Source organism: Ambystoma mexicanum, chromosome 14, assembly GCF_040938575.1.
Source record: "Ambystoma mexicanum isolate Mex_15411 chromosome 14, UKY_AmexF1_1, whole genome shotgun sequence".
NCBI lineage: Eukaryota > Metazoa > Chordata > Amphibia > Caudata > Ambystomatidae > Ambystoma > Ambystoma mexicanum.
The window spans coordinates 619,682,758-619,695,674 of record NC_090940.1 but is presented as its reverse complement, the minus strand read 5'-3'; the positions used below and the strand labels follow the sequence as shown (position 1 = coordinate 619,695,674).

The following is a 12,917-nucleotide window of genomic DNA, read 5'->3' as shown; positions in this document are numbered from 1 at the left end:
TAGCAGGCACGTGTTGGTGTCGCAGGACCCAGGCAGTGTAACCTGCCCCCCTGCAGTGCCATGTCTGTGCTGTGGGACCTCGGCAGTGCCAGTCTCCTCCCAGCAGCCACTTGTTGGTGTCACAGGGACCAGGAAGTGTCACCTGCCCCTTTGCAGTGCCCTGTCTGTGCTGTAGGACCTCGGCAGTGACAGTCTCCTCCCAGCAGGCACGTGTTGGTGTCACAGGACCCAGTGTAAACTGCCCCCCTGCAGTGCCATGCCGTGCTGTAGGACCTCGGCAGTGGAAGTCTCCTCCCAGCAGGCACGTGTTGGTGTCACAGGACCCAGGCAGTGTAACCTGCCTCCTGCAGTGCCATGCCTGTGCTGTAGGACTTCAGCAGCGACAGTCTCCTCCCAGCAGGCACGTGTTGGTGTCACAGGACCCAGGCAGTGTAACCTGCCTCCCTCCAGTGCCATGTCTGTGCTGTAGGACCTCTGCAGTGTCAGTCTCATCCCAGCAGGCACGTGTTGGTGTCACGGGACCCAGTCAGTGTAAGCTGCCCCCCTGCAGTGCATGCCTGTGCTGTAGGACCTCGGCAGTGCCAGTCTCCCCCCAGCAGCCACGTGTTGGTGTCACAGGCCCAGGCAGTATAACCTGCCCCCCCCCCCCTTGCAGTGCCATGTCTTTGCTGTAGGACCTCGGCAGTGCCAGTCTCCTCCCAGCAGGCACGTATTGGTGTCACAGGACGCAGGCAGTGTAAGCTGCCTCCCTGCAGTGCCATGACTGTGCTGTAGGACCTCGGCAGTCTCCTCCCAGCAGGCACGTGTTGGTGTCACAGGGCCCAGGAAGTGTAACCTGCCTCCCTGCAGTGGCATGTCTGTGCTGTAGGACCTCGGCAGTGCCAGTCTCCTCCCAGCAGGCACGTGTTGGTGTCACAGGACCCAGGCCGTGTAAGCTGCCCCCCGCAGTGCCATGTCTGTCCTGTGGGACCTCGGCAGTGACAGTCTCCTCCCAGCAGGCACGTGTTGGTGTCACAGGACCCAGGCAGTGTAACCTGCCCCCCTGCAGTGCCGTGTCTGTGCTGCGGGACCTCGGCAGTCACAGTCTCCTCCCAGCAGGCACGTGTTGGTGTCACAGGACCCAGTGTAAACTGCCCCCCTGCAGTGCCATGCCTGTGCTGTAGGACCTCGGCAGTGACAGTCTCCTCCCAGCAGGCACGTGTTGGTGTCACAGGACCCAGGCAGTGTAACCTGCCTCCTGCAGTGCCATGCCTGTGCTGTAGGACTTCAGCAGCGACAGTCTCCTCCCAGCAGGCACGTGTTGGTGTCACAGGACCCAGGCAGTGTAACCTGCCTCCCTCCAGTGCCATGTCTGTGCTGTAGGACCTCGGCAGTGTCAGTCTCATCCCAGCAGGCACGTGTTGGTGTCACGGGACCCAGTCAGTGTAAGCTGCCCCCCTGCAGTGCATGCCTGTGCTGTAGGACCTCGGCAGTGCCAGTCTCCCCCCAGCAGCCACGTGTTGGTGTCAAGGGGCCCAGGCAGTGCAACCTGCCCCCCCCGCAGTGCCATGCCTGTGCTGTAGGACCTCGGCAGTGACGTCTCCTCTCAGCAGGCACGTGTTGGTGTCACAGGACCCAGGCAGTGTAACCTGCTCCCTGCAGTGCCATGTCTCTGCTGTGGGACCTCGGCAGTGCCAGTCTCCTCCCAGCAGGCACGTGTTGGTGTCACAGGACCCAGGCAGTGTAACCTGCCTCCTGCAGTGCCATGCCTGTGCTGTAGGACTTCAGCAGTGACAGTCTCCCCCCAGCAGGCATGTGTTGATGTCACAGGACCCAGGCAGTGTAACCTGCCTCCCTGCAGTGCCATGCCTGTGCTGTGGGTCCTCGGCAGTGCCAGTCTCCTCCCAGCAGGCACGTGTTGGTGTCACAAGACCCAGGCAGTGTAACCTGCCTCCCTGCAGTGCCATGTCTGTGCTGTGGGACCTCGGCAGTGACAGTCTCTCCCAGCAGGCACGTGTTGGTGTCACAGGACCCAGGCAGTGTAACCTGCCTCCCTGCAGTGCCATGGCTGTGCCGTGGGACCTCGGCAGTGATAGTCTCCTGCCTGCTGGCACGTGTTGGTGTCACAGGACCCAGGCAGTGTAACCTGTCCCCTGCAGTGCCATATCTGTGCTGTGGGACCTCGGCAGTGACAGTCTCCTTCCAGCAGGCACGTGTTGGTGTCACAGGACCCAGTGTAACCTGCCCCCCTGCAGTGCCAGGCCTGTGCTGCAGGACCTCAGCAGTGACAGTCCCCTCCCAGCAGCCACGTGTTGGTGTCACAGGACCCAGTGTAACCTGCCCCCCTGCAGTGCCAGGCCTGTGCTGCAGGACCTCAGCAGTGACAGTCTCCCCCCCCAGCAGGCACGTGTTGGTGTCACAGGACCCAGTGTAACCTGCCCCCCTGCAGTGCCATATCTGTGCTGTGGGACCTCGGCAGTGAGTCTCCCCCAGCAGGCACGTGTTGGTGTCACAGGACCCAGGCAGTGTAACCTGCCCCCCCGCAGTGCCATGTCTCTGTTGTAGGACCTCAGCAGTGACAGTCTCCTCCCAGCAACCACGTGTTGGTGTCACATGACCCAGGCAGTGTCGGCTGCCCCCCTGCAGTACCATACATGTGCTGTAGGACCTCGGCAGTGACAGTCTTCTCCCAGCAGGCACGTGTTGGTGTCACAGGACCCAGTGTAACCTGCCTTCCTGCAGTGCCAGGCCTATGCTGCAGGACCTCAGCAGTGACAGTCTCCCCCCAGCAGCCACGTGTTGGTGTCACAGGACCCAGGCAGTGTAACCTGCCTTCCTGCAGTGCCAGGCCTATGCTGCAGGACCTCGGCAGTGACAGTCTTCTCCCAGCAGGCACGTGTTGGTGTCACAGGACCCAGTGTAACCTGCCCCCCTGCAGTGCCAGGCCTATGCTGCAGGACCTCAGCAGTGACAGTCTCCCCCCAGCAGCCACGTGTTGGTGTCACAGGACCCAGGCAGTGTAACCTGCCTTCCCGCAGTGCCAGGCCTATGCTGCAGGACCTCAGCAGTGACAGTCTCCCCCCGGCAGGCACGTGTCGTGTTATAGGAGCCAGGCAGCGTATGCAGTCTGCATCAGTGACCAGCCAGTGCTAGAAGCCCCCGCAAATGAGAGCTGCCCATGCATTGTCCTCTTCGGTCATTGCATATCTTCCAGACACAGTCCCATACCTGCAGTCACAGCGCCTGTGTTCAGCGAAGGACAGGTCCAGGTACACGCCAGTTCCAGACGGCTTCAGTCTCAGCAGCTGAAATACAAAAGCAGCTGTTTAAATACACTGAACAACTCTCCCCACGCAGAGCCCACATGTGCTTGCATCCTGCACACTCCCTCTACACTGCCTCTGTGCAGTCTGCAAATAGCCCGTGCAGCGGCACTACACATCCTGCCCTGTGTACCCCCCACGCCCCTCACATGTCCAACCTACCAGCGGAACACCTGCACGCGTACTGCACAAAGCCCCAGCACTTGAGGTGCACCCAGCCCGCCCTAACGATGCGCATGGGCTGCCCACATCACGCTCACATCCTGCAAACACCCCGCACACGTGCAGCATACACGTTGCAAACCTTCTGCACACACCGGCACAAAGTCCGCACATAGTCTGTGAACACACTGCACACACCCTGCAAAAAGAGGATGCGGTCCAGTGTGACCAGTCTTTGACCTCTGAAACCTAGGTGTGTTCTTTTTACGCAGGACACTGACAGATCAGCAGATGTAAACTTTTGCGCGGTTGGGAGGGGTGGGGGGGTGAGTTATATCGCTCAAGGAATTATGCCATATAAACTGCGGTGCAATAATAGACTTGTTTTGTTTATAGTCTCGGGAGGATAGCTCAGTGGCAATGCGCTCGCCTTGGAAACAAGACAACACGGAGCAACACAGGTTCTATCCCCGGGTCCGCGCTTAGAAGCCTCTGGGTATTAAGCGAGTTATAAATAACCTATCATATCATATAGAATGTATGGCCATTTCACATCAAATGGCACGTCACTATGATATAGCTTTATAGAGCGCAGGAGAGGTCATTATCACGCGACAATGACCCGCCACCCAGTTATGGCCTGAGGCAAAGCAGAGGCCATATACATTGTGGAAGGGTCATTATCCGAAGCAATACGTCTATTAGCGTAGATGCAAAGTAAAAACCTTACTTAAAGAGTGAGTAAAGCAGATAGATAAGCAGAGTTAAGAAATTAAAAGAGGTTTCATTTGGTAGTATTTAAATAACATGGTTATCTTTATAAGTTAAGCACATCTTGGTTGAACTGGGACAGGTTTAACATGAGCAAGCAGAAGGTGTCATTTAAAAGTAAACAGTTTCTATATAAGAAAATGAAGCATTTTCTAATGTTTTAGCTTTCTCTTTAGTGTGTGTTAATTAGCATGTTGCACCCAAGAAAAGCCCTCCCAGCGAGGAAGTGTCCTGTTGAAAAAGATCTTGTTTAAAAATTACATCGTTGTGTCCCTGTGTGCTTCTGAAGACTGAATGGTCAGACTTCAGTCAATACCAGTAGTTATTGACTGCACTCTAAACATTCTGATTGGCTGAGAGGAGGTCAATAACAATCCCCATGCTAATTACCTTTAATGTAAAGTGATCTTGTAAAGTGCACTCCTGCCATTTTGGCAGCGTCTTGGCACATGGCTCTCTTATACAAGGAAGAGGGGACCGTTAGTAAGGGTAGAGGGTGAGTCATATACCAAAGCTGAAGTATTGATGGCTGCAGGCCACATGCACCCGAGTCCCGTGTGCCAGTATGGATGTAGGTGGCCGATTAGCAGCAACAGCTGGGATGCCAGGAGAGCTACTAGTCTAGGAGTGGCATGTGATATTGGGCTTGCAAAATCTCCTGGCACAATCACACAGGTGAGGAGATTTTAGGAAAGACGAGGAACATTTGCATGCTGCTCGCCCTTCATGGGGAGTACAGGGATGTAGGACCCGTTTGTTATTCACTGCAAACAAACGTTCTTTGCGTTAAATAGCAAATAAAGGTTTCAGTATGCGTCTCGAGGCCTCTAGGTGGCAGCATTGTACCAAATATAACATTTATTAATGGTGAAATGCAGCATTTAGCAATAAAAATTGTACTTTTTTTTGTTTTTTTGTTTTTTTGTTTTGTAGCGCGCACCAGGCCCAAGAGTATCAGGGCACGAGATCAAGGAAACTTTCAGCTTACATAGTTACAAGGTGCGATACAAAATACAGGGTGTCTTACAGAGTTACAAAGATGCAATACAAGAAACAATACAGATTTACTAAACCAAGTTAGGGAAGATCCAACAAATGGATAGGAGTTATAGCTATAAGCAGAGCAATAAGCTGGGCGGTCTTCATGAAGTGGGGAGTGCAAAGTATTAGCGGCTCATATTGGGGCTAAAGATCATTTTCTTGAAACCAGTTGATGCTGTTTAGTCTGAAGAGTGGGTACGTTTGGTCTGCCCTTAGGGTGGGCAGAAGGGAATTCCAAAGTTGGGCCGCTTTGACAGGGAAGCTGTTGCCACCGATTGTCATCCTTTTGAAGGAGGGGACTGTCAGGCAGTTTGGGTAGGCCGCTCTGGTGGGTCGGAGTGTAGCTCTTCTACTGAACCTCAATAGTGCTAGTTAAGTTTTATGAAAGAAAGAGAAGATGTTTTGGGGGGAGAGTAGATAAAGTAACTAACTAGCCCTGCAGGGCCAGTAGCTGTGGTTAATGTCTGTGGTGAGGGTGCCAGCAACTGTAAGCCTGCATTGTGCATGGTGGTTCGTATGTGTGGTGTACGGGTGGTAGACGACTGAAGGGTGGGTTAGTTGAAGGTGGTAGGAGAGGCAGGTAGGAAGCCTGAGTTGGTTGGCCAGACCCGGTCTGTCAGCGGCTGAGCCGGGGAGGGCGGAAGGAAGCCATGCATTGTTAGTGTTTATCAGGTTTGTTTTGCCTTCGTTCTCTGTTTTTTGTTGGGTGGTGGTAGTTTGGGAGGGTCTTGGGAATCTTGTCTTGGTGATTGACAGTTTAGACTGACCAGGAAGGGCTTCGTTCCAGTGGAAGCGATTGCTTAAGTTGCTGTTTCTGATGTGGAGCGCACATAGCGTTCACTGAGAGGTCCTTCTGATCTGACCTGGTCTAACACAAGCAGAAAAAGCGGTATAGAAGTCCTGTGTCTGTCATAAAGACGAGCTGGAGAGACTGGCCTGATTGTGCCCGGTCTCAAGAGCGGTCTTGCGGTTTACTTCTTCCCCTCCTGCGCCACCTTACTAGCCCTCAATTCATAAACCCGCCCCCAACTAACCAAACTCCCTCTAAATCTCACCCTTCCACCACACCAGCAAACACCCGCCACTGACAGCAATCATGGACTTAGCCAACACTACAGGAAGATCACACAGCTGTGAACCACACTCCGCCTTGCAGCTCCACAACACTACCCCACTTTAGTGGGCAACACTGCCCTAAGCATTCTGCACCCTTTCAGTCTTTGGGATCTCCTTTCGGGATAACATACCCCCAAACGACTATACCAACTCCATAGAAAGTACACCAGGAACACAGGAACCGGGTACGTCTGACCTGCACCCATCGACACAAGAGGTTTCACATCTGCCTCTCCCACTATCTCACTAACAACCGACACCCCTCATTTTTCTAAAGGGCATGAGGAGGAAAACCAGCAAAATGGCAGACAGGTGCTTTACAAGACCACTTTCTTATGTCCTCTTGCCGGCATCATTATTATACCCACCATACCTGCCTAATTTCTCCCCGAGTGGGACAGGCATGCCCTGATATGGGTCCCGTGCCTGCTGGGCCTAGAGACCCAAGCTACTCCTCACTGATGAGGTGCAACAAAGCCGAAATATGTTTGGGGATGCTTGTGGTCTCGTGCAGAAGGGATGTGACCTAGCAGTTCGGGCTGGACTGCTTTGCATATGCTCTTTCCCCTTTTGGGATGGCTTGGCAGGCGAAGAACAATGGTCTGGAGGGTTGCCCAGAGCAATGCCAGAGGTTAAGATTAATTCTAAACCTTCCAGCCAACACCTCTTTTGTTTTGCTAACCTCTATACTCAGGCTTACACGCATAGGGTTGCAACATGAGGTTGCGTCCAGCCATGCCTCCCTTGTTACTGCCATCAGTTTTCCCGGCATGGAATGATATGATATGGTATTTATAACGTGCTGATACGCAAGTGTTTCAAGGCGCGACAAGACAACGGGGGAAAAAGAGAGAGGACAAAAACAACGATTTTACTAGGCCTTGTGTCATTCAGATCGTGCAAGTGCAGGGGAAGGGGGGAGGGGAGAAGTGCCGGGGGTGGTATGGAGAAGTGCGAGTCAAAGGAAACAGTAGAGAGTGCAGCCAACGGGTGGCAAGTGCCGGTGCTCCGAAGTGCACCCAATGTGTGGCTAATAAGTGCAAGAGAGGGGGCTGTAGGGTTACAGATACAGACCACAAGTGCAGGGGGTGCCAAGAGGCAGTGCAGGTTGCAACTGGACAGGCAGAATTCAGAGGGTGGCCAGGTGACCAGTGCGTGGATCAGACAGGAGATTAGCAGGGGAGAGGAAGAGAGAAGGCGGAAACAAAGAGGAAGGTCTTGAGGTGCTTCCGGAACCAGAGATGGTTCTGCTCAGGTTTCAGAGAGGAGGGGAGGCTGTTCCAGAGGGAGGCCCCAGCCGAAGATAGAGATCTGCCCCAAACTCTTTGCTTGGAGAAGCGACTGACCGTCAAAGAGTTGGAGGTGGAGGAGCCGAGAGCTCGAGTAGGAAGATATTTAGGTAGAGGGAGTTGGAGATATTGTGGTCCCAGGCCTCAGAAAGCCTTGTGGACAATGCAGAGGATATTGAACTTGATTCTTGCCGCCACTGGGACCCAATGAAGAGATTACAGTGCTGGAGAGATGCGATCCCGGGGCTTTAGGCCGAGGACAAGTCTTGCAGTCCTGTTCTGGATGAGTTGGAGAGGACAGAGAGTAGAGGCAGGTAGATTTAGAAATAGGCTGTTGCAATAGTCCAGCCTAGAGAGAACCAGAGCTCTGGAGACAGTGAGCTTCTGGGGAAGGAGAGCAAAGGAAGCATACCTCTGAGGAGGTGCAGCTGGCAATTTGACTTCTTAGAGAGGTCAGCGATGTGAGGAGAGAAGGAGAGTGTGGAGTCCAAGTGGACCCTGAGGTTCTTAGCCTCACGGGTAGGAGCAGGATGATGGTCCAGGGTGGGTGGCCAGAGAGTGAGAGGAAAGGAGGGAGCTGGTGATCGGATGAGGAGGATCTCTGTCTTACTGGCATTAAGGCAGCGATCATTGGTGGAACACCACTCCTGAATTGTGGACAGACAATCCAGGATGAGCGAAGGAGACGAGGTGGCTGAGGGGACCCTGAAAGCAAGCTGATCGTCACCCGCATAGCACTGAAAGTTGGAGCAGAGAGCAGCTATGCAGTGGGCGAGAGGTGCCAGGTATTGGTTGAACAGCAAGGGAGAAAAATTAGACCCCTAGGGAACATCACAGGTAGACAGAGAGATAGAAGAGAGGAAGGACCCAAGTTGGACCTGGGAAGGTCGATCAGAGAGAAAGGAGGCCAGCCAGGCCAGAGCCTGATCAGTGATATCCAGGTTATCACAAAGCCGGTTGAGCAGGATGGCATGGTTGACAGTATCAAAATCAGAAGAGAGTTTGAGGAGGATAAGGACAGAAGGAAGATTAGAGTTGAGGTTTGAGTGCAGGTCTTCACGAATGTTCAGGGGAGTAGGTTCAGTGCTTCTTGCTGCTCTGAAGCCAGGCTGAGGGTCATGGAGACAACCAACAGATTCAGTATGGAGGTTAAGCTGGGAGATGGCCAGCTTTTCCAAGAGTTTGCCCAGAAAAGGAGTAATGGCGATCGGGCGATAGTTAGTCCGGACAGGAGGGATCGGCAGAGGGTTTCTTAAGGAGAGGGTGCACAAGGGAGTGCTTCGGGGGGGGGGGGGGGTTCCAGTGGCAAAAGAGTGATTACAGAAGTTGGCCAAGGCTGAAGCAAGGGTGTCAATGTGGTCCTTGATGGTTTTGGATGAACAGGAAAGAACCTGTTTTGACTAGACTTTCATAGATCGGACTTGTAGAGACATATCGTCACAGGTGAACAAAGGAAAGGAAGAGAAGGGAGGTGGAGAGGCGGCCACAGGAAAGCCAAGAGTAGAGGAAGAGGAGAGGGTGGACAGGATGTCCTGTGTTTTTGTGATGAAATGAAAAGCCAAGGCCGTACAGAGGGCCTGGGAGGGAACAGTAGAGGTAGAGACTGCAGCAGGATTGGCAAGCTCCTTGCAGTTTTTAAAGAGTTCGGCTGAGTTTTTAGATGCCACAGAGACACAGGCTTGGATATGTGCTCTCTTCTTAATGTGGACAGAGAGTCGGTACTGCCTTTGGAGCAGGCCGCAGGCCAGTTTGACAGAGAGTGCACCTGATGCCCTCCATTTTCTCTCAGCCACCCTACACTTGTGTTTAAGGGTGACGAGGTCTGAGTCGTACCAAGAGTTGCACTTGGCTTTGGGCTACAAGCGGATCCTTGTAACAGGGGCAAGTACATCAAGGGTGTCAGAGATTGAAACAATGGAGGATAGACAGTGCTGTGTCAGGATGTGAGTCAGCCAGAGGTGCAGGAGGGGGAGAGAAAGTGGCGGCGAAAGCCTCAACTCACACACGCTTCATGGGTCGGATGACCGAGAAGGTGGGTGGCAGTGCTGGAGATGGCTTGGGGTCACTCCAGGAGAGAGGAGTGGTGAGAGGGTTAAAGAGGGGGAGGTCTGAGGAGATCAGAACATCCAAGGTGTGCCCTGCAGAGTGAGTCAGGCCAGATGGGAGAATAGAAAGAGAAAGAGAATTGCAGCGGTTGCGAAAGATTCCTGAAGGACAGGAGGCATCCAGGTGGATGTTGAGTTCTCTGAGAAGGAGAAGTTGAGTGGTAGTGGCCAGGAGGGAGGAGGAAAGGTCGGCCCACAGTGAGAATGGCCAGGAGAAAGAGAGCCTGCAGACCGAGGCATTCAAAGGAGGAGTAGTCCTGCATAGGAATGATAGAGGCAGGGATCCAGGAGATCAAGGCTACACCCCCACTGGAACGGTTGGTTCTGGGCACGGAGTGGATCTTGTAGCCATCAGAGAAGAGAGTGTCGAAACTCGTGACAGATCCGGCCGTGAACCACGTCTCAGTCAGACCGAGACCATCAAGATCGAGTTTTTCCAGGAGACGGCAGATTTCAGAGGAGTGTTTGACAGCTGAACGAGAATTGAGCGTGGCAATGTGGAGAAGGTTGGCACCTGGAAGGGTACAGATCTGAAGTACGTCCTGCGGAAGTGTAGAAGGAGCCCAAGGTTGGGCAGAGGAGGAAGCAGGAGAGGGCAAGGTAGCCAAGGAGGAGGATGAAGATGCCAGAGAGGTGGCGAAGGAGAGACGCAACAGGGCTGGCAGACAAGAAGTAGAGGAAGCCATAGAGGTGACCGAGAGTGGAGGAGGCAGAGGAGCCGCAGAAGGGAAAGAAGGGACAGCAGGAGAAGAAAGGTTGTTGATGAGGCGCGGGAAGCATCTATCAAAAAGGAGGAGGTTGGCCTAAGGGCCTTGGACCAAGACGGTGCCATTTAGATAAACATTAATGATGGTCTTAGAGGAGTGGAAGGGGACCAGGCCGGCCTCCCACCGGGTACCACCATTAATGCGAGAAGAAGAGAAAAGAGAGCACAGAGACCATGTGTGGAGTCCATGGCCTGGCGAAGGAACGACAAAGAGGATGTCAGTGAGGGTCTGTCTGGAGGAAGCGCTGGAGTAGGTATCAGCGATAAAGAGGCATTGGTTGGAGACCACGATATCCCTCTTAAACTTCTTCCTACTAGACTTAGTAAGAAGGACAGGATAGTCAATAGAAAAGCAGTTAGAGAAGATAGGAGAGACAGAGAGCACCATGGAGGATGCAGAGGGAAAGGGTGAAGGGAAGAGGGGAAGTGGGGAGTGGAGGGGGGAAACAAAGGTAGGAGAGGAGACACTACGGATGGGCACAAAGAGGTGGGAAGCAAGAGGACAGGACAAGAACAAGACAGAGGATATAGCTAGGCAAATAAATACAATTCAAGATGGGCTTAGATGAAAGGAAGGGCGAACAAGTAGGCAATCAGAACAATGTGGCACAACGTTAGGAGAAGACAAACGGGCAAGCAGCCGTGCGTAACAAGAACCAGTTAACAGAGCGAAACGACCAGGGGAACCTATAAGGAAAGGCACAGTGCCTAAGCATTATACCCCCTTGTAGCATGGTTATCTCTTGCCAGAGGTGAGTCTGAACACACACCCAATTGTGTAAGTTTACCATCATCTACAATAACACAATTATTGGGCGGCTTGCGGTCTCTTCCTATTTGGAGGGTTCTTTATGCTAGATGATAAACCTGATTGGCGGGGGAGTACAGGCTCGATATTATGCAAGGAGGCTTTCTCTATATCTCTATCTATACATATAATGCTTAAAATACAGTACAAAAGTTTAACACAGTCATCACCACACAATGTTAAGGTGCCTGCGTCTGGCTTTTCTTATATGGAGGCACCCACAGCACTGGCATGTGGCTTTGTTACGTTGGCCTCTTACCTGCATTGTCACGTTTGCTGTTTCCACTGCGGTGCACTGCCACTTCTCGTCCCCACAGCATCCGGCGCAACGACGCAGCGGGACGCAGGATGGGCTGAAGATGTGCTCCACCTCATCGGGGTACTCGACCACAATGTCCACCAGCTTCTCCAGCGGCCGACAGCTGCTGCGGTTCCAGACATCCTGGAAGGGCATCACTGCAAGAGAGGAGGCCATGAGTCCTCGGACAGGAGACTGCGTGATATGGGAGGCTTGGAGGAAGCGTGGCGGATACACAACGCACATAGGTGGCACATAAAAAAGGGCCACAACCAGGGATAGAGTAACGAGGAGGTCCCCTTGTTCTCTGTTTGGGAGTGGCCTCCGGGCAAAGCTTCTCTTTGAAGAAGGTGGGCATGAACAATTGGGTGGACAACACAATGCAATACAGTAAGAAAACAAGGATGAATCTCGAGTGACTTCATTTAGGAATGCTGTGAGGGTCTAAGTCTAAGACCTGGGAGCAAAAGCCAGGAAGATAACTATGTTGAAACATCTTGCAGAAGACCGGTCTAATCAAACGGGTCAAGGAACCCAATGATTAAGCAGCGATACCAAGAGACCGCTGTTGGCATAAGGTTGGGCGGTGATGGTCTGAGCTAGAGACTAATCATGGGGTAAAGCAGGGGTGTGTTTCGGCTTCCCTGCTTTACAAACTATTTGTCTCCGATATGCATCACTGTCTTAAGGAATGGCGTAACTTTGCCCCTGATATTAATCACGTACCTCTATCGTGGCTCTCTTACGCCAACGACACTTTGTTGCTAGACAACACAGTGATAGATCTACAATGGAGTATACAGGCATTGGTAAAGTACTCCGAAACTAATGGCTTGATTTAAAAAAAAAACTAAAGACAAAAATGATGAATGTGGGGGGGGGGCTAAGAAAAAATCAGATAAGCGGGACATGAAAATTGACAGTGTTCCAATAGAAGTGGTATCGGAAAGACTTTATCTTGGGATACCCATAAGTGCTTGGTTGAACATTGACATTGTGCGTGAACATCTTTTAACAAAGAATCTAAGAGAAATATGCATAGTCAAATCTTTTGTCTCACTTAAGGGTGGATACTCTGTAGCTTTGCTGGGGAAGTTATATAAATCCTGCCTTCTTCCAGCTATCTTATATGGCCTCAAACCTTTTATGGAAAATGCTATGAAAGGGATACACGGCCTTGAGGGGGAAAACATGGAGATATTTCCTGGGGTTACCCCAGTGTGTTCCTTTTGAGGCTATTGTCTGTGAGTTGGGGTTGA

The 12,917-nt window shown here is 52.5% G+C and overlaps 1 protein-coding gene across 1 annotated transcript in view; it reads right to left on the bottom strand.

The window, feature by feature from the left end:
- Positions 1-12,917, bottom strand: part of PGF (placental growth factor) — a 148,387-nt gene that overhangs the window by 77,215 nt on the left and 58,255 nt on the right. The window contains exons 3-4 of the mRNA XM_069638065.1: positions 11,620-11,816; positions 3,208-3,284 (exon numbers count right to left, since the gene is read on the bottom strand). Coding sequence (XP_069494166.1) covers positions 3,208-3,284; positions 11,620-11,816 — 274 coding nt within the window. The remainder of the gene's footprint in view (positions 1-3,207; positions 3,285-11,619; positions 11,817-12,917) is intronic.